Source organism: Aquarana catesbeiana, linkage group LG05 (genome assembly GCF_042186555.1).
Source record: "Aquarana catesbeiana isolate 2022-GZ linkage group LG05, ASM4218655v1, whole genome shotgun sequence".
NCBI lineage: Eukaryota > Metazoa > Chordata > Amphibia > Anura > Ranidae > Aquarana > Aquarana catesbeiana.
Genome location: NC_133328.1, coordinates 651134145 through 651159962, shown reverse-complemented (window position 1 = coordinate 651159962; position 25818 = coordinate 651134145). Strand labels below are relative to the sequence as shown.

Genomic DNA, 25818 nt, shown 5'->3' with positions numbered 1-25818 from the left:
CTTCCTAGTTGCCAGCAGAGTCACCCAATGCGCCGTGAAACTTAGGTAAGGTCCCTGTCCATGCCTGCTGGACCATGAGTCAGCGGTAATATGCACCTTACCGCTGACCGCCCTGTCCAGCGAGGCCAAGACATTGCCTTCCACATGCCGGTAGAGAGCCGGAATCGCCTTCTGTGAGAAAAAGTGGCATTTGGGAACCTGCCACTGAGGAACCCCACAAACTCACGGAAGGGGGGCAGAGTCTACCAACTGAAAAGGCAGCAGTTGAAGTGCTAGCAATTTTGCCAAGCTAGCATTCAACCGCTGGGCATGTGGATGGCTGGGAGAGAACTTCTTTCTGCGGTGCAGCAGCTGGGGCAGGGAAATTTGCCTGGTACAATCTGACGTCGGTGTACCAAAAGCAGATTGCCCACAAGTACTTGGCTGTGACACACCTAATTCTACACCTTCATTCCTCTCAGTGCAGGTCTCAGAGAGGACTGAAGGTCTAGTGGGGTTGGAAATCTCAGTTGATGAGGAGCAAGGAGAGATCCTCTTTGTTCTTTGGTGTGGGTCTTTTAGATACGCTTGCCAACGAACTGCATGGCAGGTCAACATATGTCTGATCAAGCATGTGGTGCCCAAGCGGGAGATGTTTTGGCCACGCGAAATACGCTTGAGACATATGTTGCAAATAGCAGCGGTGCGATCTGATGCACTCGTCTCAAAAAAGGCCCACACCAAAGAACTTTTGGAATAACGCGCAGAGACAGCAGCGCCCTGCACGTGCGGAGCTTTGGGGTGTGATGCAGTCAGTGTGCTGCCCTTAGGCTGGCCCCTGGAGGGCATCCTGCTTTGTTGGTGATGTGCCTCCTCCTCCTCCTCCTCCTCCTCCTCCTCTCTCCTATCAGGCACCCACGTGGAGTCAGTGACCTCATCATCCCCTCCCTCCTCATCACTGGAGCAAACCTGGCAGTATGCTGCAGCAGGGGGAACATGACTGCCAGATTGCTGTCCTTCTTGGGCACCCCCTCTGTCTGGACTCACGTTACTGCCTTCCTCTAGCTCAGTATCATCATCAGAGCCTTCTAAACGCTGGGCATCCTCCTGGAGCATGTACCCAACACTGTGGTCAAACAGTTCGGGGGACTCCTCCTGAGCCGAGGGAAGAGGCCACGTTTGCAGCTGCTTTACCAGAGAAAGTACCCTGAGCATGAGTGAGAGAGGATGAGGAGGATGAGGACAGCTTGGTCATCCACTGTACCAAGTCTTCCGCATGTTGCGGCTCAACACGGCCAGCTGCCGAAAAAAAGGCCAAGCGTGTCCCACGGCCACGTGCTGATGAGGATGCACCGTCTCCACGACCAGCACTAGACACAGAGCCTGCTTGCCCTCTTTTATTGGCTTGTGACTGTCTGCCTCTCCTTGTTGGCCTTCCAGACATACTATTGGCCTGCAGTGAGATGTAGCTGCACAAAGCTGGGATGTATATATATATACTGATTATACTGCAGCTAGCAGAATCAACTGCCTGCCTGTAGTATTATTAGTATGAGAACACCAGCAATTGTCTTCAGGTACTTATACTGTAGGTGCAACTGTGCAGGGTACACAGTACAGTAACTGGAAATACTGTAAAAACACCTGCCTGTCAGTATATTAGGAAGAGAAGAACAGTATCTAGCTAAACTGAATGCAGTGTATATATATATATATATATATATATATATATATATATATGTATATATATACACACACACAACACCTGGGATGCATATATATACAATACACTGCAAGTGCAGCTAACTGACTCGACCTGCCTAATCTATCTAACTTAAATCAAATGACACTGTCTCTCTCTCTCTCTCTGTCTATCTCTCTCCACCGCAACACACTACACAGGGCCGACGTGCAGGCAGCCTTATATAGTGTGGGGCGTGTACTAAACCCCCTGAGCCATAATTGGCCAAAGCCAATTACGGCTCTCTGTACACACGGCGCTGTGATTGGCCAAGCATGTGGGTCATAGTGCACGCTTGGCCAATCAGCAGCCAGCAATGGACTGCGATGCCGCAGTGAATCATGGGCCGTGATGCGAACGACCGAACACACGATGTTCGAGTCGACATGCGTTCGACTCGAACACGAAGCTCATCCCTAACCCTGTCCAAACTGCCTAGCGTAGCCCAGAAGAACCCTCCCCAGGGTGGACCTCTTACGTGACCCTTGCTTGGAGCCCAATGAGGAGGGAAACATGGAGGACATGAATACTACCACTTAACCCCCCCTACCTAACAGGCTGCTTTCTGCTCCTCTACAGAGCGATGTAGATGCAGGGAATGGAGGACCTCCATCGTCTCTGAACTGGGGGTCACTCCATTATGCAGCTCATCACTGGTCTACGCACTGCCTTAAATAATTCAATAATAATATACTTATACAGCAGAAATTAAAAGAAAACAAAGGCGAAGCTGGAAATAGTATAGAAAGACTATACAGATGAACGGAATGTTACACCAATGAAAGAGTAATGAAGAAGAAGACAGCAAGATGGGTCCAAAGAAGGCTTTGAAGAACCAGAGAAAGGTTGGAAAAGATCCTTTAACATAAGAGATAAGAGAAAGAGAGAAGTGTAATAAAATGCAAGAAAGAATCAGCAGGAATGATGATGGAGATCAAATGTGGAGAATGAACAAAAGTTCAAGTTCAAAGGGTCAGATACAGGCCTGGAGACCTCCCAGAGAAGATAAAGAGAGCCAACCTGACAGATGTCCAAGTCTAATATTATAAGTGATGTAAACGCATTAAAAGCGGTGAGTTTTGCTTACATTCAGACTCAGTGGCATAAATAGAACCTTCATTCTCTCGGTGCAAGAAACCATGAAGGGACCGGGCCGGGGGTCTTCTCTCTAACCCCAGTGGCAGATTGCCAGGGCTCAGTCGCAAGTGTGACCGTTGTGACCCTGGTAGTTCCGCCACCGGCGTCGGCAGTGTAACGGCGATTTCTACCTACCTCACTTATAGCTTTCTGACACACTGTTTAAGCCATATTGTATGTCCATTTATTAATGCTGATTATCATTAAAAGGTAAAAATCAAAGGCCTCACATTTCCACATCAGCAGTTTTTTTTATTTCTGTTATTTTATTTTTTATTACCTTTATGCCATTTTTTTTTATTTGTATTTTTTTTTACAATTTCATTTTTTATTATTTTTTAATATTTTTTTTTGGGCCCTGTTGGGGGGGCTTTGGTGAGATATCAGGGGTCTAAACAGACCCCTGATGTCTCACCTTTGAGACAGAGGAAGGAGATTGAGGACACACAGCCCTCAATCTCCATCTCTACAGCCTCAGCTGCACAGAATGAATGGACAGGTAGAGCTCTGTACAGAGACTTCCCCAATCATTTACGAAAGGAGAACTGTGCCTCGGGGATTGTGCCGGCAAGGGATAGATCCAGTATACCAGTTTACTATTTTTTTTCTACTTTTTTACTGGATCTATCCCTTTCCCGCAAATGCCTGGGGCACATTTCTCCATTTTTCTCCAATAATTTGGGATGTGGCTTGGGTTTCCTACTTTTCTTACTTAAGGCAGTCTAACCACGATTTATTTCCCAATCATTCACAAATGGAAGCATAGTAAACACTGTTATGTTTCAGTTATGAATGGACAGAGTCAGTGATCGGTACAGATCACTGACTCTCCATTTATAAAAGGAAGGGGTCGGTAAAAAGACTCTCCATCTTAACACATCCCCCCCCTCCCGCAGCAGCTGGCAGGAGAGGGGAGGGGGGAACCCGGCAGAGCTGCGGGGGCTAGGAGAGAACACGGGGGGAGGGGGCAGGAAAGAACTCAGGGGGGCTGGAGACAATGGCGTCCCTAGGGGGGGCAGAGGGGGCCCTGACCCCCCCAGTATTATGCTGTGCCCCACCATGTGCCCCCCCAATTAAAAAAAAAAATAATTTTTTTTTTTTTTACAAAAAGGCAATGTTTTTTTGTTTGCATTCGTAGCAGATGCGCCACATCTTACTCGGGCCTACGCTGGAGTAACACAGTCTCTATTGAGAGGGAGAGCGTCCCCAGTCAGCTCCTGCGGGTGATTCCTCCCCCCTCCCTCTGCTCATTGACACTGCATAATGTAAGCGATCAATCAACCACGGGCCGCCCGATCTGCTCCTTCCCCTGCATTCTCATTGGCTGGGAGAAGAGAGAATTGCAGGAAGGACTCCACCAGGACTCTCAGTTACTCAAAAAACAGACTGATTTCTCCCGTCCTTAGAACAGGAGAACCAGCCTGGAAATTCCAAGAGATGCCAAACCAGAGCAGTCAATAGAAAAAATAAGGAAAAAACTGCGCTAAAATATATTGGGGTATATAAAATGTTGGTGAGTGAAGCAGCAATTCTAACAATAAAACATCAATTGTAAATGCAAAAAATATAAAAAAGGAATTGCGCTAAATAAATATAAAGTGTTACATAAATCAAAGCCAAATAAATAAATTTATAACCAAATAACACACAAAGTGAAAAACGTGAAAAATAGATCTTGGTGAAAATTGCATATAGTCCGAAATGTATTAAATCTTAAACTGCAATCAGGAAGTGTGGCTATAAACCACCAATGAAGAGTTAAATATAAAAGTCCAAGTGATCAGCAAATATTCATCCGTGAAAAACAAAAAGGAATCCACCACCAGATATAGAAGGGGTGACTTCTTACCGGATAGCCACGACCCCCCACTACAGAGGATCATAGCTCGCAGATATACCTTAACACTGGCAATGGGAACCCATGTCAGCATCCACTAGGGGTCGTCACGCCATCAAAATCAACAGTAAGCTTGTGGAAGGGGCGTACCATAGAACACAAGATGGAACTCACATAGCGTAAAACCGTAAAAGATAATTTATTCAGAACTCATAAAAGTGAACACTTACAATATTCCAGAAAATACAGAGCCTTAAGTTCGGTCCGTGGCCACAAACGCGGACAAACCCATCCTGCTGGAATGGAGCACAGAATGGAGGTGACGTCAGCGCGTATTCTAGCTCCGTCCTACGCGTTTCATGACATCATCACGTCTTCCAGGGGCATGTGATGATGTCACGAAACGCGTAGGGCGGAGCTAGATGACGCGCTGACGTCACTTCCATTCTGTGCTCCATTCCAGCAGGACGCCCCCTCTCCCTCCCACACAGGCTCCCTGCAGAATGGGGCTGGGTGGCAATTGTGACCTCTGTGACCCCTGTAGGTACATTCCTGTACAGGCTCTAATACCCTGGTGTCCAACCTGTGGACCAGAGGCCACATGTGCCCCTTTGCCACTTATGAGGGGTTCCCACCATCCCTGTGCTGAGTTCCCGGGTCTGTACACCCGCTGTGCCCATTATGAGGGGTTCCCACCATTCCTGTGCTGAGTTCCCGGGTCTGTACACCCGCTGTGCCCATTATGAGGGGTTCTCACCATCCCTGTGCTGAGTTCCCGGGTCTGTACACCCGCTGTGCCCATTATGAGGGGTTCCCACCATTCCTGTGCTGAGTTCCTGGATCTGTACACCCGCTGTGCCCATTATGAGGGGTTTTCACCATCCCTGTGCTGAGTTCCCGGGTCTGTACACCCGCTGTGCCCATTATGAGGGGTTCCCACCATCCCTGTGCTGAGTTCCCGGGTCTGTACACCCGCTGTGCCCATTATGAGGGGTTCCTACCATCCCTGTGCTGAGTTCCCGGGTCTGTACACCCGCTGTGCCCATTATGAGGGGTTCCCACCATTCCTGTGCTGAGTTCCCGGGTCTGTACACCCGCTGTGCCCATTATGAGGGGTTCTCACCATCCCTGTGCTGAGTTCCCGGGTCTGTACACCCGCTGTGCCCATTATGAGGGGTTCCCACCATTCCTGTGCTGAGTTCCTGGATCTGTACACCCGCTGTGCCCATTATGAGGGGTTTTCACCATCCCTGTGCTGAGTTCCCGGGTCTGTACACCCGCTGTGCCCATTATGAGGGGTTCCCACCATCCCTGTGCTGAGTTCCCGGGTCTGTACACCCGCTGTGCCCATTATGAGGGGTTCCCACCATCCCTGTGCTGAGTTCCCGGGTCTGTACACCCGCTGTGCCCATCTATCTGAGCACACCCGGGGGAGATGGCATGTAAATATTTGCAGTACATGCTTGTGAGTAGGTGTCATCATGGAGCATGCATGTCCTCAATGGGTTGGTATGTCACGTGTTCTCAGTCTGAACCTCTAGGTGGACCAAGGATGGGGCTGACAGATTCATAAATGATAACAAAGAGGAATTTATTATAGACAAATAATAATATTATAGACAAAACAACAAAGTTGCTGCCAAATTCTTCTTATAAAAAAAAAGCTTCTCGGGGTACAGAAAATGTCCTCATCACCGTACATAGAAGAATATTGTCTCCATTGTAGGAGGTCCATGTGATGGATATGTGGCCAGTATATGACAAATTTGCCGATTCTCATGTGACAACTGAAGAATAGATGTCAGGCCGAGTCTATGGTTGTCATTGTGGTTCCTGCGCTCCAGGCGGACCTGACGAGGATGAAGTGGCTTGACTCTGCGATCTTCCCATCTTCTGTTCCTGCTGACATATCAGTTCTGAAGGTCCAACGAAACCATCACAGCTGTTCAGTATAAGTCAGGCCCCGCCCACCATACCTAATTATCACTTATAAAAGCCAGATTATGGCTGCCGCGATTGAAGTTTGGGACTGAAGTTCTGGAAATACTTCCAAAGGTCCTCATTTGGATATCTGATGGTTCCGAGTTTTGGTTCTATCAAAGAGAAGGGAAAAGGTTATCGGCTTTAGACCGCTGCAGTCCATACCTGAGCCTATAAGTCTGCAGTCCATACATGAGTCTATAAGTCTGCAGTCCATACCTGAGTCTATAAGTCTGCAGTCCATACCTGAGTCTATAAGTCTGCAGTCCATACCTGAGTCTATAAGTCTGCAGTCCATACATGAGTCTATAAGTCTGCAGTCCATACCTGAGTCTATAAGTCTGCGGTCCATACCTGAGCCTAAAAGTCTGCAGTCCATACCTGAGTCTATAAGTCTGCAGTCCATACCTGAGCCTAAAAGTCTGCAGTCCATACCTGAGTCTATAAGTCTGCAGTCCGTACCTGAGTCTATAAGTCTGCAGTCCATACATGAGCCTAAAAGTCTGCAGTCCATACCTGAGTCTATAAGTCTGCAGTCCATACCTGAGCCTAAAAGTCTGCAGTCCATACCTGAGTCTATAAGTCTGCAGTCCATACCTGAGCCTAAAAGTCTGCAGTCCATACCTGAGTCTATAAGTCTGCAGTCCATACATGAGCCTAAAAGTCTGCAGTCCATACCTGAGTCTATAAGTCTGCAGTCCATACCTGAGCCTAAAAGTCTGCAGTCCATACCTGAGTCTATAAGTCTGCAGTCCATACCTGAGCCTAAAAGTCTGCAGTCCATACCTGAGTCTATAAGTCTGCAGTCCATACATGAGTCTATAAGTCTGCAGTCCATACCTGAGCCTAAAAGTCTGCAGTCCATACCTGAGTCTATAAGTCTGCAGTCCATACCTGAGTCTATAAGTCTGCAGTCCATACCTGAGCCTAAAAGTCTGCAGTCCATACCTGAGTCTATAAGTCTGCAGTCCATACCTGAGCCTATAAGTCTGCAGTCCATACATGAGTCTATAAGTCTGCAGTCCATACCTGAGTCTATAAGTCTGCAGTCCATACCTGAGTCTATAAGTCTGCAGTCCATACCTGAGTCTATAAGTCTGCAGTCCATACCTGAGCCTAAAAGTCTGCAGTCCATACCTGAGTCTATAAGTCTGCAGTCCATACCTGAGCCTAAAAGTCTGCAGTCCATACCTGAGTCTATAAGTCTGCAGTCCATACCTGAGTCTATAAGTCTGCAGTCCATACCTGAGTCTATAAGTCTGCAGTCCATACATGAGTCTATAAGTCTGCAGTCCATACCTGAGTCTATAAGTCTGCAGTCCATACCTGAGTCTATAAGTCTGCAGTCCATACCTGAGTCTATAAGTCTGCAGTCCATACATGAGTCTATAAGTCTGCAGTCCATACCTGAGTCTATAAGTCTGCAGTCCATACCTGAGTCTATAAGTCTGCAGTCCATACATGAGCCTATAAGTCTTCAGTCCATACCTGAGTCTATAAGTCTGCAGTCCATACCTGAGCCTATAAGTCTGCAGTCCATACCTGAGTCTATAAGTCTGCAGTCCATACATGAGTCTATAAGTCTGCAGTCCATACCTGAGTCTATAAGTCTGCAGTCCATACCTGAGTCTATAAGTCTGCAGTCCATACCTGAGTCTATAAGTCTGCAGTCCATACATGAGTCTATAAGTCTGCAGTCCATACCTGAGTCTATAAGTCTGCAGTCCATACCTGAGTCTATAAGTCTGCAGTCCATACATGAGCCTATAAGTCTGCAGTCCATACATGAGTCTATAAGTCTGCAGTCCATACCTGAGCCTAAAAGTCTGCAGTCCATACCTGAGTCTATAAGTCTGCAGTCCATACCTGAGTCTATAAGTCTGCAGTCCATACATGAGTCTATAAGTCTGCAGTCCATACCTGAGTCTATAAGTCTGCAGTCCATACCTGAGTCTATAAGTCTGCAGTCCATACCTGAGTCTATAAGTCTGCAGTCCATACCTGAGCCTATAAGTCTGCAGTCCATACCTGAGTCTATAAGTCTAAGGTCCATACCTGAGTCTATAAGTCTGCAGTCCATACCTGAGTCTATAAGTCTGCAGTCCATACATGAGCCTATAAGTCTGCAGTCCATACATGAGTCTATAAGTCTGCGGTCCATACCAGAGCCTATAAGTCTGCAGTCCATACATGAGCCTATAAGTCTGCAGTCCATACATGAGCCTATAAGTCTGCAGTCCATACCAGAGCCTATAAGTCTGCAGTCCATACATGAGCCTATAAGTCTGCAGTCCATACATGAGCCTATAAGTCTGCAGTCCGTACCTGAGTCTATAAGTCTGCAGTCCATACATGAGCCTAAAAGTCTGCAGTCCATACCTGAGTCTATAAGTCTGCAGTCCATACCTGAGCCTAAAAGTCTGCAGTCCATACCTGAGTCTATAAGTCTGCAGTCCATACCTGAGCCTATAAGTCTGCAGTCCATACATGAGTCTATAAGTCTGCAGTCCATACCTGAGTCTATAAGTCTGCAGTCCATACCTGAGTCTATAAGTCTGCAGTCCATACCTGAGTCTATAAGTCTGCAGTCCATACCTGAGCCTATAAGTCTGCAGTCCATACCTGAGTCTATAAGTCTGCAGTCCATACCTGAGCCTATAAGTCTGCAGTCCATACCTGAGTCTATAAGTCTGCAGTCCATACCTGAGTCTATAAGTCTGCAGTCCATACATGAGCCTATAAGTCTGCAGTCCATACCTGAGTCTATAAGTCTGCAGTCCATACCTGAGTCTATAAGTCTGCAGTCCATACCTGAGTCTATAAGTCTGCAGTCCATACCTGAGTCTATAAGTCTGCAGTCCATACATGAGCCTATAAGTCTGCAGTCCATACATGAGTCTATAAGTCTGCAGTCCATACCTGAGCCTAAAAGTCTGCAGTCCATACCTGAGTCTATAAGTCTGCAGTCCATACCTGAGTCTATAAGTCTGCAGTCCATACATGAGTCTATAAGTCTGCAGTCCATACCTGAGCCTATAAGTCTGCAGTCCATACCTGAGTCTATAAGTCTGCAGTCCATACCTGAGTCTATAAGTCTGCAGTCCATACATGAGCCTATAAGTCTGCAGTCCATACATGAGTCTATAAGTCTGCGGTCCATACCAGAGCCTATAAGTCTGCAGTCCATACATGAGCCTATAAGTCTACAGTCCATACATGAGCCTATAAGTCTGCAGTCCATACCAGAGCCTATAAGTCTGCAGTCCATACATGAGCCTATAAGTCTGCAGTCCATACATGAGCCTATAAGTCTGCAGTCCATACCTGAGTCTATAAGTATGCAGTCCATACATGAGTCTATAAGTCTGCGGTCCATACATGAGCCTATAAGTCTGCAGTCCATACCTGAGTCTATAAGTCTGCAGTCCATACCTGAGCCTATAAGTCTGCAGTCCATACATGAGCCTATAAGTCTTCAGTCCATACCTGAGCCTATAAGTCTGCAGTCCATGCCTGAGCCTATAAGTCTGCAGTCCATACATGAGCCTATAAGTCTTCAGTCCATACCTGAGCCTATAAGTCTGCAGTCCATGCCTGAGCCTATAAGTCTGCAGTCCATGCCTGAGCCTATAAGTCTGCAGTCCATGCCTGTAGTGAGTAGCACTCTCACCTAGCAGCAATAGGGTCGCTGGTTCAAATCCCGACCACAACACCATCTGCCTGGAGTTTGCATGTTCTCCCTGTGCCTGCATGGGTTTCCTCCCACACTCCAAAGGTAGGTTAATCAGGTCCTGTCTATCAATTGGCCCTATAATGTGTATATGTATATGTGTTTGTAAGCACGTCGGGACCCTACGGGGTAAAGGACTGCACTATATCAAGATGCAACTGAACTCAACTCATAAGTCTACAGTTCATACCTGAGTCTATAAGTCTGCAGTCCATACCTGAGTGTAGGAGAAGGGAGTGGGCTAAAGGACAGTGACTGGAGGGGTATGTAAATTGACAGAGACAAGAAGGGTAGGTAAAGGACAGCTGCTGGAAGGGTATGTAAAGGACAAAGGCATGGGGTTACATAAAGGATAATGATTGGGGATTGAGGGGGTAAGTAAATTAATGTAATGTAAAGTACAGACAGGAAGGGTAGGTGATGAACAGGGAATAGAGCAGAATGTAAAGCACAGTGATATGAGGGGTTGGTATAGAGGACATATGCAATAAATGAGATTTTGGAGACCCCTTTAGGGAAGACATGTACTCCCCTATGAACAGGACATGGTGCATACACGGTGGCAAAGCATAGTAATAAAGGCAATGGTCGCACTCAAGTCTTTGTATTTTCAGACGTGTTCTTGAGCCGTAAGATATTCAATGACGTAACATTTTAAAATAAAGAGTATTACCCAAGAATTGATCAATATCCCGGTGATGACCCCCTCTACCCACTGGTTCTAAAGAAGGAATTTTACCAGCACTGTCCCCTCCCGATGGAGATCCTCCAGGATTTTCCCAGATTGGTCAGTCCATTCCCACTCTCTTCTCCAGGAGAACTGGGCTCTTGGCAGTCTCAGTACCGGCTGGTCGGTGGAGACCCCCAGGACAAGACTGTCCATGAAGGTGGGTTTTGGTTTTTTCTTTTTCCTGGAATTGAACCAATAAAGAATAAAAGGAAACATATATTATACATTACCATAATCTGATAATTCAAATGTCCCAATCTGATCCTAAACCAAGCCTGGTCAACCAGTGATTATGTCTGCATTCTTAGACAACATGATGGTGGACTATCTCAATGGTCTTCATGCTGTCTGGGGGGGGGGGGGGGGGTATGAAAATCTTTGTGAACTGAGAAACTGGAATGAAGGGTTCCATCATCTCTGTAATTGGGCTTCTCATGACACCAGTCATGATCAGAAGTGAAGGAACCAATGTGTCTAGATGGGGTCTCCCATTCTTCTGATGGCTGACACGTCTCACTCATAAACACCAGAACACATCAGCGGAGCCGGTCTGAGGTAATATGGATCCCCAAACTCAATATTAGAATACCCCACATAAGCAGCTCCTCCTTCTTACTCCCTCTGTGAACAACGAAGACACTAAAGATGGCACGGAGACTATTGGACTGACGTCCTTCCTGACCTCCCCTGATACAACTTCACACCCGTAACCAGAATGATACCATGTACTCAGAGGCAGTGGATTCAGATTGGTACCAGATTGTAGTCAGAGGAATCCTTAATTGTAATAAATGGTTAAAGGAGATGAAGTCACTGTGTGACGCCCCATCAGTTGGGGTAGTTCCTGGTCACGCAGGTGACACCCAAGGCCAGCTGGTCATTAGCTGTGTTCCACACTGGATGTCACAAGATAGTAGTACTGCGTGTGCAATCTTATCTGGTGTCCTCACGGCCCATGTACCAAGATCAACCCGCGATAACCTCCTGCGTCAATTTTTGTCACCCCGCTGGGGAGCCTGATGGACAAACATAGGGTTCATTCATCCCAAACTGACACCTCATGCGGGTCTTTCACACCCACAGAACACAGAAAAAGCTGCCAGAAATTGTGCAAGAAACGGGTCATGCCGCCAGAACCTGCCAAATCATATAACCGGACAAAGTGCAGAGATAACGGCGGCACAAAGACCGCCTGTCCAAAACAGATAGATGTGGAGGAGAGCAAAAGAGAATAAATCATTAATAAATAAACAAGTACTGGCTACTACGTTGGGCTCTGCAGCAGAGGAGCTGACACTCTAATGTCCCCCCACAGTCACATCCTCACACGCATTGGGGCCCCATTGGTGAAAGAAGCTGACCCTAGCACTAAAGGACTACAAAGCTAACCAGTTATCCACCACACTGCCCTTACTGAGTTATTAATTACAAAATAAAAAGAAAAAAACAATCTAAACTTCCCCTTCTGGTAGCTCTGGGGGTAACACAAGACAGTAATTGCCCCATTTCTCCAGGATAAAGAGGTAAGACACTTACCGGAAGTAATAGAAGAGAACAGTGACCAGTGACACCAGAAGGACACTGACAACGCAGGACAACGCAATCACCACCAGCAGGAAGGCTACGGGAGACAGTATGTTATATATCTCTATAACACCCCAATACACATCATTCTGACCCACCACTTCCCATTATCACCCATACTGAGCAATTACACCCCAATACACCCCGTCCTGAGCCGTCACACCCCAATACACCCCTTTCTGAGCCATCACACCCCATTAAAACCCATCCTGAGCCATTTACAACCCAGTACACACAATTCCAAGCCATACTGCAATATACCACATCCTAAGCCATCACAGCCCAATATGTTCAATCCCATTCTGTCACACCCCGATGCACCCCATCCTGAGCCATCACAATCAATTAAAACCTATCCTGAGCCACCACACCCCAATACTTCCTAAGGTGAGTGAACAAACCCCATTATAACCCATCCTGAGCCGCCACACCCCAATACATCCTATGGTGAGTGAACAAACCCCATTATAACCCATCCTGAGCCACCACACCCCAATACATCCTATGGTGAGTGAACCAACCCCATTATAACCCATCCTGAGCCACCACACCCTAATACATCCTATGGTGAGTGAACAAACCCCATTATAACCCATCCTGAGCCACCACACCCCAATACATCCTATGGTGAGTGAACAAACCCCATTATAACCCATCCTGAGCCATAAAACCCAACATACACCAGCCTAAGCCACCACAGTCTATTAAAAGCCACTCTGAGCAATCACACCCCAATACAGATACCACATCCTAAACCATCACAGCCCAACACATTCAATCCTAAGTCCAATCCCAATACACCCTATTCTAAGTCAACCCATCCTGAGCCAAAAAACCTTATTAAACCCCATCATGGGCCATCACATACCATTAATATCCATCTGGAAGCATCACATCCCAATACACTCCGTGCAGGAGCCACCATACCCCATTAAAACCCATCCTGAGCCATAAAACCCCAAAATACGCCAGGCTTACCCATCACATTTCATTAAAAGCGATCCTGAGCATTCACACCCCAATACACCGGATTCTGGCCCATCACACCCCATTATAATTCATCCAGAGCCACTACACCCCAATACATCATATCTCCAGCCATTATGCCACAATAAACCACATCCTAAGACATCACAGCCCAACACGTTCAATCCTAAGCCATCACATCTCACTTCACCCCATCCTGAGCCATCACACCCTAATGCACCCCATCCTGAGCCATCACATCCCATCCTAAGCCATCACAACCCAGTACACCCCATCCTGAGCCATCACATCCCAGTACACCCTACCCTGAGCAATCACACCCCAATGCATCATCCTGAGCCATCACACCCCATCCTAAGCCATCACAACCATGCACCCCATCATGAGACAATCACACCCCAATGCACCCCATCCTGAGCCATCACACCCCAATGCACCTCATCCTGAGCCATCACACCCCATCCTAAGCCATCACAACCATGCACCCCATCATGAGCCATTACACCCCATCCTGAGCCATCACACCCCTTACTAAGCCATCACAACCATGCACCCCATCCCGAGCCATCACACTCCTTACTAAGCCATCACAACCATGCACCCCATCCTGAGCCATCACAGCCCGGTACACCCTATCCTGAGCCATCACATCCCAGTACACCCTATCCTGAGCCATCACATCTCAATTCACCCCGTGCTGAGCCATCACACCCCAACGCACCTATCCTGAGCCATCACACCCACTATGACCCATTCTGGGCCATCACACTTTAATACACCCCATCTTGAGCCATCACACACCATTATAACCTATCTTGAGCCATTACACCCCATCCTGAGCCATCGCACCTCCATACACCCCATCCTGAGCGATCACACCCCAATACATCCCATCCTGACCCATTGCACCCCCCTACACCTAACATCCAAATACACCCCATCCTGAGTTATTGCACCCCCCTACACCCCATCCCGATCCATCACATCCAAATACAGCCCATCCTGAGCCATCACATTCCAATATACCCGCTTCCTGAGCCATCACACCCCTGTAAAACCCATCCTGTGCCATTGCATTCCAATACACCCTGTCTTGAGCATCACACACCATTAGAACCCATCTTGAGGCGTTACACCCCAAAACACCCCACCCTGCACTACCACATCCCAATACACCCCACAATATTATGTACCCAATGCATGAGTATGGGAACCTCTCTGAGCACCCATACACTTAACTTCCCTTTCTGTAGGTATGGTGGGGAAGGGGGGGGGTAACAGTGTACCAATTGGTACCCTTTAGATGGGCAGTTGGATGGCACTCACCCTCTTGGCAGTTGAAGCCGCCATATCCCAGGGGGCATCTGGAAGACAATAGAGGAAGATACAGGAGATGGTCAGTTGATGGTGGGGTAGGTCCCGTTTGCCCGAATGTATGACGAGATCAGTTCATTCATAATGATGTCATACAACGTCCATCCCTCCACACATTGCATGCAGCATTCTCATCGCCTGTGTTAGCGGTGCTCCTCACAGTGACTGGATCAGGAAATAGTCACACTGCTGTGCAAGACGCCAATATAAACATGTATTGGAGTCCATCAAGAGGCACAGGAATTCAGATACAGTTGGGCTATATGGCCACCTATAGGTGGATTAGACACTGAAAAACAAAAAACTTTAAGCGAGCCCCCTGTATAACCCCCTTCTCTACCCAGAATGCCTCCGTTTTGAATTCCAAAAATGAATCCAACTGAGAGGTTGGTGACAGAGGACTGGGGGCCACTTACAGCATAGGAACCGTCTGGAGGACTAACAGTCAAATCTGAATGGATGAGGTGGGACCCCCTACCAGATAGGGAAACCTGTCAACGCGACCAAAGTGACAGCACTGAGGGTCAACATGACCAGGATGGAGGAGGACACTAGCAAAAAACAGAGGCATGCTGGGTAGAGGCGGGGTTATCCCCGGGCTGGATTTCAATTTGACGGTTTGCCAGTGTCCAATCCCCCTGTAGGCGGCAGTATAACCCAACTGACTGTATCTAAATTCCCGTGTCCCTCAATGGACGGGAACAAGAAGTGGAGAATTATGCTCACAGCAGGACTCACCTCTGGCACTGACCCTCCGTCCTCCAGAATCCGCTCTCACATGCTGCAAGATGAAATCAGCACAATAAGAAAGGGTCAGATTTCTATGAACCCCCCTCCCACCCCCCTCCCCAGTCAGTTGTGTTTGCCCTCTCCCCATACAAATCTGCCATTCTATGTGTAATGAAATGTTGGAGAATCTCTTTATCCTGAGAACTTAGGAAGACGTGAGCCAATCAAACCCCAGCAAGTCAGCTGACCTCAATCTTACTGCCATTGGCCTCCACCAGTGTCACCCGCAGATGAGCCTCTATTCTATTCATATACAGTACAACTTATCTCCATGGGCCTCTCTGGATTCGTTTCACTTGGCGACTGGGGCCTGACCCTCCCTGATTTTATGGTTAAGCCCAGCCCTCTACCAGCCTCCTCCCCAATGGGAAGGTCTCATTGGCCAAAAATGACACCCTCATTAGAAAACGACATGCCAGTGGGCAGGGCTGAGCCAGAAAGTCGGAGAAAGTCATCGGGATCAAGTAACAAAGTGAAGCTAAATCAGAGAGGCACACGGAGGAGGGATTGCAGGTAATGGCGGTGAGAAACGCTATAATTTGGAGTCGAGGTTTACTATACGTGTCCTCAGCTGTGGTTCCTGAGTGGCTCCCTATAGTGTTAATGCTGCCTGCTAGTGTCCCTGTAGTGAAGATATGTAGGTACGTACTGTCCCTAAGTGGCCCTGAAATGATAACAAGTGGGTAGGTACTGCCTGTAAATGTCCCTGTAGTGATGATATGTAGGTAGGTAGGTGCTGCCTGTTAGTGTCTCTGCAGTGATGACATATAGGTAGGTACTGCATGTTAGGGTCCCTGTAGCGATGGCTTGTAGGTAGGCAGGTACTGCCTGTAAGTGTCCAGCACTCACCTCTACACGAGCGGTCACTGGGGTCGAATTTAAAATATCCATTCTGGCACTTGCAGGTCACAAGCCCGGCGTGGCTCTGACAGTCGCTGGAAGAGGAGTCACATAATGCAAAATCACACAGACTGAGACCTGTGGGAGAGAGACAGAGAGATGAGTCAGCGGAGGGTGGCATCAGATATGGGGGGGGGGCATGGGGGCAACCATGAAGGATGGAAGATACAGGGCTGTGTCTGAAGGACCTAACATGAGATAGAGGAGATACTGGGCTGTGTCTGAAGGACATACCATGAGAGAAGGGAGATACTGGGCTGTGTGTGAAGGACAAACCATGAGAGAGAAGGGATACTGGGCTGTGACTAAAGGACATACCATGAGAGGGGGAAGATACTGGGCTGTGTCTGAAGGACCAACCATGAAAGAGGGGAGATACTGGGCTGTGTCTGAAGGACCTACTATGAGAGAGGGGAGATACTAGGCTGTGTCTGATGGATCAGCCATGAGAGAGTGGAGTAACCTACCAGGAAAGAGAGAGGATACTGGGCCATGTCTGAAGGACCTACTATAAGATAGGGGAGATACTGGGCCATATCTGAAGGACTTACCATGAAATAGAGAAGATACTAGGCTGTATCTGAAGGACTTAACATGAGATAGGGAAATACTGGGCTGTGTCTGAAGAGTCAACCATGAGATAGGGTAGAAACTGTGCTGTGTCTGAAGGACCTACCATTAAAGAGAGAAGATACTGGGCCATATTTGAAGGACCTACCATGAAATAGAGAAGATACTAGGCTGTGTCTGAAGGACCTTCCATGAGATAGTGGTGTGCGCAGCCTATGGTATTAGGGTGTGCACCCCAAAGCTCAAGCACACACTACCAATCACTCATGATGTTCAATCAGAAAAGGAAAGGTGCCAGTAAATTACATTTTTACTGGCCCCTTCCCCCACTCATCCTAAAACATCCCGACGGGAGAGGAGGGAAGCTGGCAGTGCTGCGGGGGGAAGGAGGGGGAGCCAGATCAGTAGGGGGAATCTGTTCTGCACAGAGTGATTAGGGTGTGCCTGGGCACACCCTGTGCGCACGCCTATGGTAGATACTGAGCTGTGTCTGAAGGATCTACCATAAAAGAGGAAGGATACAGGGTCATGCCTGAAGAACCTACCATGAAAGAGAGAAGATAATGGGCCATGTCTGAAGGACCTACCATAAGATAGCGGAGATACTAGGATGTGTTTGTAGGACCAACCATGAGATAGGGGAGATACCGGGTTGTGTCTGAAGGACATACCATGAAAGAGAGAGAATATACTGGGTCATGTCTGAAGGACCTACCATCAGATAGGGGGGATACTGGGCTGTGCCTGAGGGGCCAACCATGAGAGAGGGAATATACTGGGGCTGTGCCAGAATGGCCAACCATGAGAGATGGGAGACAACTGGGCTGTGTCTGAGGAGTCAGTGATTTCAGAGAGACGATACTGGGCTGTACCTGAGGGGCCAACCATAAGATAGGGGAGATACTGGGCTGTGTCTGAAGGACATACCATGAGAGAAGGGAGATACTGGGCTGTGTGTGAAGGACAAACCATGAGAGAGAAGGGATACTGGGCTGTGACTAAAGGACATACCATGAGAGGGAGAAGATACTGGGCTGTGTCTGAAGGACCAACCATGAAAGAGGGGAGATACTGGGCTGTGTCTGAAGGACCTACCATGAGAGAGGGGAGATACTAGGCTGTGTCTGAAGGATCAACCACGAGAGAGTGGAGTAACCTACCAGGAAAGAGAGAGGATACTGGGCCATGTCTGAAGGACCTACTATAAGATAGGGGAGATACTGGGCCATATCTGAAGGACTTACCATGAAAGAGAGAAGATACTAGGCTGTATCTGAAGGACTTAACATGAGATAGGGAAATACTGGGCTGTGTCTGAAGAGTCAACCATGAGATAGGGTAGAAACTGTGCTGTGTCTGAAGGACCTACCATTAAAGAGAGAAGATACTGGGCCATATTTGAAGGACCTACCATGAAATAGAGAAGATACTAGGCTGTGTCTGAAGGACCTTCCATGAGATAGTGGTGTGCGCAGCCTATGGTATTAGGGTGTGCACCCCAAAGCTCAAGCACACACTACCAATCACTCATGATGTTCAATCAGAAAGGGAAAGGTGCCAGTAAATTACATTTTTACTGGCCCCTTCCCCCACTCATCCTAAAACATCCCGACAGGAGAGGAGGGAAGCTGGCAGTGCTGCGGGGGGAAGAAGGGGGAGCCAGATCAGTAGGGGGAATCTGTTCTGCACAGAGTGATTAGGGTGTGCCTGGGCACACCCTGTGCGCACGCCTATGGTAGATACTGAGCTGTGTCTGAAGGATCTACCATAAAAGAGGGAAGATACAGGGTCATGCCTGAAGAACCTACCATGAAAGAGAGAAGATAATGGGCCATGTCTGAAGGACCTACCATTAGATAGCGGAGATACTAGGATGTGTTTGTAGGACCAACCATGAGATAGGGGAGATACCGGGTTGTGTCTGAAGGACATACCATGAAAGAGAGAGAATAATACTGGGTCATGTCTGAAGGACCTACCATCAGATAGGGTGGATACTGGGCTGTGCCTGAGGGGCCAACCATGAGAGAGGGAAGATACTGGGGCTGTGTCAGAATGGCCAACCATGAGAGATGGGAGACAACTGGGCTGTGTCTGAGGAGGGTAGGAAAAGGTTCTCTATAACTGCACTACAGCTTTAAATAAATTTCCCCTTTCTACTGCCTTCAGCTTTCATTCCCTATAGTTCTCTGAGAGAATGTAGAGTAAAATGTATATTTTGCAAATAACATTCCTGACATAAGAATTGTTAAAAAGCTCCTTGAGATATCAATACATTTGCCAGTTTTTTGTGTGATATTTCCGGTATCTATAGATATGTCAGTGCTGCTGGAAACTCAGGGCCTCTGCAAATATTCCTAACGTGATTTCTGTTTGTTTCGTAAGACCTGAGAGGGATGGGAAAAGGAGCCAACTACCAAGTCAGCCCCTTATCCCATAGCCTCTGCATATTAGGACTTAGTCAAGGTAGACTTGTAACAGTTCTTGATAACTTTGAAATTTTTGATAATTAATCCAGGTTTCCCATATATTCGAAAAACTGGAGATCCTATCCTGGGTGGTGTATATCAGCTCCTCCATCGCTGCTATATGATTAATACGTGATGCCCATTGAAGGGGTTGATTTGGACCTCCAATGGACCGGTAAACAAAGCCTAGCAGCCTTAATCATATGCATGGCCACCGAGTAATAGTATCTTTTCCGGGGTGTTTTGAAAAGGTGAAGGGGGTACTGTGCTGGTAAAAACTCCAGTGGGAGCGAGGAGATCGCAGTCGTCGCATCGTGCACTTTACGCCAGTATGGCTGAATCAGTGGGCACGTCCACCATCTATGGAGAAAAGTGCCTAAATCTTGTTCGCATCTCCAGCTCCAGTCTGAGACCATCGGAAGAAACTTGTGAAGCAGCTCTGGTGTCTTATACCACCTCGTTGTAATTTTATATCCATTTTCCTGGGTGCTAAGAAAATAAAGTAGATATGGCGCCGTTCAATATCCGTGTTGAAAAACTTCCAACTAAATAGATAAATTGGTGAATATGTAAGTGTTGGTGCAATTAACTTTACAGTGTCCTATTGACCAAAGGAAATGCACATATGATATGTTATCAAACTATTATAAGCAAAGTAAATATCTCTGTGCTGATATACTAAAATCAATGAATTCCCACTAAAAATTACTATAAAACATCACATGATTCTATTTGTGATTAAAAGTGCTTTAGTGCAAAACTTTGTGGATTAAAGTTGAAAATCTAAATTTAAAAGTAAAATTACAAATAAAGAATATAATATGTGCAGTCCTAAAATTTTTAGGTATGCGAAAATAAGGTGCTTCTGTGCTGGTGAAAAACAATATAGTTCACTTTATAAAGGTGATCACAGCATGCATGCTTTTTCCGTGCTCTTATTGTGGCCGCACTCACCGGAACTACCCCCCCCCCTTGGGGTATGGAGCATTCACAGTATCTGCCACTGTGCAGCAATCTGAGGGCTGGATATTTCCTGGTGTGTAAATAGTTGCCAATCTTGACCCAAATTCAGTAAAATACAAAAAAAAGCATTTGCTGCTGACACAAAGACCGGTGACCGGAAGTGATGCAAAAGCGTTTGCTGACCCCGCCCTACGTGTTTCGTCACTCTGATGTCAAAATGAAAGTCGCCTCAGAAAGAAACAGATCGTTCGTGGTGGTTCCGGGGAGAGACGCGGAACACATCCCCAGTGCAGCAAGCCGTGTGGTCTCCACTAGATGCGTTTGAACATTCTGTCTTTGTCCATAGGCCATTTTCCTGGGTGTTCACATACATAGAACCTTTGTGTATATAGAAGTGAATGCGATCCCAGCCGGCTTCACCTATCGCTATGTCCAACTCAGTCTCCCAGAATGCGTGTTCTGAGCATAAAGAAGTATAAGGTTCTCCAAACATTGAGGCGTAAAGCACCAAAATCACATGATCCTGGGGATATGAGCTTGAACACAGCGATTCAAAGACAGTAGGGGCTTTCGTGAAGCCTCCACTGCTCGCTGTATTGTCTAGATAATGCTTTAGTTGTAGGTAGGGCCAAAAAGGGAAAGACTTGGTTTCAGATAATGCTGCGAGTTCCCCTTGCCGGAGAAACCTACCTCTGGAGAAAAAATGTTTAGCTTGCATCTCTGCATAAGGCCACTTCGTAGATAAAAAAACCTTAGCAATACCTGGGGTAAGGTCTGGGTTACCCTTGATGGGAGTGATCGTGCAGTCTTTGGCTGAAAGCGCATGAACTTTACAGGCCCTTTCAAAGGCATGAAGAGTTGCCCCGATCAGAGGGTGTGACTGAATGTTGGGTGATATGTGCTTCTTAGAGAGCCAAGGAGTTAGGCGAAGCTCAGCCTCCGAGATCAATTGGTCAAGCAGTACCCAGCCCTTACATTTGGTATGGATTCTCCAGTCCACTACCCGGGCCAGATGAACAGCCCAGTAATAACGCTGCAGATCAGGAAGGCCAATGCCTCCCCCAGATTTTGGCAACACCAGCTTCGCCCATCCAATTCGTGCCGCTCTGGTTCCCCATAGAAAAGCCCTACACATCCCCTTATATGCTGCGAAAAAAGAAGGCGGCAAGCGGATCGGGATAGTCTGCAGTTTATACAGCAGGCGGGGAAGCACCGTCATTTTGAGGATTGAAGCCCGTCCAAACCAGGAGATGGTAGGTACATCCCACCCATAGGTGTGCGCAGCCTATTGTATTAGGGTGTGCACCCCAAATCTCAAACACACATGAACGCAACCTGCTGTCACAGAAAGGAGGCTCTGATGGTGGGAGACAGTTGATTGGGAGCATATCACGTTACGCCCTAATTACGGTTGTAATGTTTTCCTCCTGTTGAACCTAGCCTTTAATCTAATGGGGGCATTTACACTGCCCACTGGCACCCCCAACCACCCACCTGGTGCTGTCCCTAGATTATCCTAATGCACATGGGGTGATTAGGGTGTGCCCAGGCACACCTGGCACACCCTGTGCGCACGCCTATGATCCCACCTTTGCAGGTCCTGCTGTATATTTTTAAGTTCTGAGAGAAAGTTCTTTTCATATAGGTCTGTAAGTTTACCAGGGAGTTGGATACCCAAATAGGTGATGGCATCTGCTTTCCAACGGAAAGGGAAGTTTGTCTGACATAGGTGTACAAGCTCTGGGGGTAGAGAAATGTTCAGTGCAAAATATTTTGAGTAGTTGATTTTTAAGTTCAAAATAAGTTGAAAGTGTTATAGGACCTGCATTAGATTGGGTAAGGACATCAATGGGGATGAGAGGAAGAGCAGGATATCATGCGCAAAGGCGGCAATCTTGTATTCTCGTTGGTGGACCTCAATGCCTTCTATGTTTGGATTTGCCCGAATGCAGCGCAAAAGAGGTTCCAGAGTAAGGATATAGAGTAAAGGAGAAAGGGGGCATCCCTGTCTGGTTCCATTATGGATGAGGAAGGCATCCGACAAGTGGCCATTGACCTTAACTCTGGCTCTTGGATTGGCGTATAGCTACATCAGTGGTGTCTTTGCTCTCTTTGGGGATCACCGAGATGTATGCCTCCAACAGGCTGCTGGAGGAGCAAGGGGTATCAGATAGTGTGTTGAAGGCCTTAAAGAAACCTGGAGCTAAAAGGTCTGCAAAGCTTTTGTAGTACTGCCCTGTGAAGCCATCTGGCCCTGGACTCTTCCCAGGTATCGTGCCCTTTAAGACCTCCTCCTATTCCTCTGATGACAACGGGGCTTCTAGAGCCTTCCAGTCACTAACAGCTAGCACGCAAGGGCTATATTTGCCCAGAAAATCTCTTATCATATCCAATTGTGTATTTGCTGTGATTGTGCTAAGTTCATTGGAATTGATGTCATACAGTTTGCTATAGAAGGCGTTTCACTTTCCAGCAGGACAATGACCCCAAACACACTGCTAAAGCAACACTTGGGTGGTTTAAAGGGAAACATGGAAATGTGTTGGAATGGCCTAGTCAAAGCCCAGACCTCAGTCCAATAGAAAATCTGTGGTCAGACTTAAAGATTGCTGTTCACAAGCGCAAACCATCCAACTTGAAGGAGCTGGAGCAGTTTTGCAAGGAGGAATGGGCAAAAATCCCAGTGGTGAGATGTGGCAAGTCATAGAGACTTATCCAAAGAGACTTGGAGCTGTGATAGCCGCAAAAGGTGGCTCTACAAAGTATTGACTTTAGGGGGGGATGAATAGTTATGCACATTGACTTTTTCTGTTATTTTGTCCTATTTGTTGTTTGCTTCACAATAAAAACAAAAAAAAATCTTCAAAGTTGTGGGCGTGTTCTGTAAATTAAATGATGCAAATCCTCAAACAATCCATGTTAATTCCAGGTTGTGAGGCAACAAAAAATGCTAAGGGGGGTGAATACTTTTGCAAGGCACCGTAGCTAGGGATTCCGCGGTAACGGCGTAGGCCGCCGCACTACGGTCCGTGGCTTGAGATGCGGCTTGTGATTCAGCGCGCCGTGTGCGGAACATTGCTGCGGTATGTTCTTGCTGGTCTTGGTGGATGAGTCCAGTTGGGACCGGGTGGCCAAATGGCTTCTTCCAGTCATCTTTGGGCCAAGGTTCTCCCACTTATGAGAGGCTAATCAGAAGCTCTGGACAGAGGAGCTCTCCTTCTATGCTGCCATCTTGCTCTGGTGCTAGGCCACGCCCCTTTGCGTTTTATTTTACATGTTATACGGTGAGGTGAATTCACTGGAAGTGTACTGCAGCTGTGGAGTACTAATTAGTATACTTTATAGTTTATTTATAGCACATAACACTTTAGGTAGTTGGCGCTAATTGTCTTTTATACGAGAGAATGTAGACTGCCAGAGTCTGGAAATCTCAGCAGTTTCTTCATTAATTTGTACATTTTATTTGCATATTACTTGGAAATAAATTTAGAATGGAGCTGTGATGAGATCCATAAGAGTTGAAGATTTGCAAAGGCTCTGATGGAAGCTTTTCCCTCTACTGGGCTTTACCTACATTGGGTGCCTGTGATTGTTCATCAGGCTCCATCTCTAAGTATAAAGTAAAACGAATCTCCAGCTAAAACTTGGTTTTCAGTTTTAGATGGAGTGTAGAAGGATTGGAACCTCTGTCGGAGTATTAAAAAAGATATTTGTGGGGTCTTCGAAATGTGTCAACTGAGATCCATCTCGGCCATGTCTTCCTGAGTTCATGGGAGGTCTACCAAGGCATCACTTTCCTGCCTTGATCTCTGACTCCACCACATCCTTTTCCTCACTGACCCCCCCCCCCCACCCCACTCCAGGCACCACCTATACCGGAGTGGCCGGAGAGCCCCAACATGTTACACAGATCCTCCCACATCTTACTCTGGTAGACGTCTGTTGCAAGAAGGGAGATACAGGAGCCATTGCCCTCCTCACACCGAAGTGCCGAGACGGTCAGTTCTTCCCGCAGATCCTCCTCGGTGATCTCATGTAGCATGGAGAAGGAGTGGACGATGGTCATGTGTCCTTCGCTGGGTCTACCAGAAGCACAAACCGGAATAACATGATGACATACAAGAAGGGGAAGGACAGGTCCACACATGATTACAGAGGAGGCCTGGAGGAAATGTACATCCCATGACTTGAAGAGCCCGAAGGGCAGGCCAGTATGACACATGATGGGTGTCAGGATACGTATGGAATCCAGAACAAAAGTCTTTGTTTGTCACGTATGGAATCCACACGCAACATATAGATGCACTACCTAATCACATACTATAATGGGACTTCTGTGGTATCTATCACAACCACAACGTACTGTTAAAATGTACCAAATTTATTAACATATTTTTATTTTTTTTAAAAACATATAACACAAAATATTGATTCATTACACTAATTTCAACCCCCTTTGCTAGACCCCAAACTCATATCCGATATAGTTATTGGGTTTAAAAGGTCACCCGCATCAACAACTATCAATATAAAACATCAAAATAGAAACAATATATTAGTGGTGGGAGGAGCTCTATTTCTTGACGCATTTCGAAGACCACAAGCCCTCTTCCTCAGGAGATGAATGGTCTTGGCATGATGTACAAAGCTCAGTCCAAACCGGTTAAAATTTCATTTATATCATACTGCAGAGACACCAATCCAGTTCCCAAAGCTGGGGACCACACGAGGCATAACGCGTGTCGAAATTCCATTCCTAAAATCAATTCCAGGCAGATCAGATTTGTTAAAAAAGATGGGGTAGGAAGATATCACAGATACGAACATCCAGGGCAGCAATGATGGATATAAGCAGGGTAAAGATCGTTCCTATATGTGTATTAATCATGAATGATCCTCCCTCCCCCCACTTCAAGATTTTCTTTTGCAGGCTTTGGATTTCTGTCTGGCCAGAAATAATTTCTGGTATGATGGGAAATTCTTTCTGCAAATACTTGGAGTGGCCATGGGAGCTCCTTTTGCGCCCGGTGTTGCCAATAAGGGGATTCA

At 47.0% G+C, this 25818-nt stretch overlaps 1 protein-coding gene across 8 annotated transcripts in view; it reads right to left on the bottom strand.

The window, feature by feature from the left end:
- Positions 1-6266: 6266 nt before the first annotated feature.
- Positions 6267-25818, bottom strand: part of LOC141145694 (mucin-13-like) — a 76996-nt gene continuing 57444 nt past the window's right edge. For all 8 annotated transcript variants that reach the window (XM_073632560.1, XM_073632561.1, XM_073632565.1 and 5 more), the window contains 7 exons: positions 24697-24851; positions 16718-16846; positions 15818-15860; positions 15032-15069; positions 12671-12755; positions 11144-11315; positions 6267-6787 (listed from right to left, as the gene is read on the bottom strand). In XM_073632560.1, coding sequence (XP_073488661.1) covers positions 6671-6787; positions 11144-11315; positions 12671-12755; positions 15032-15069; positions 15818-15860; positions 16718-16846; positions 24697-24851 — 739 coding nt within the window. In that variant the 3' untranslated portion in view covers positions 6267-6670. The remainder of the gene's footprint in view (positions 6788-11143; positions 11316-12670; positions 12756-15031; positions 15070-15817; positions 15861-16717; positions 16847-24696; positions 24852-25818) is intronic.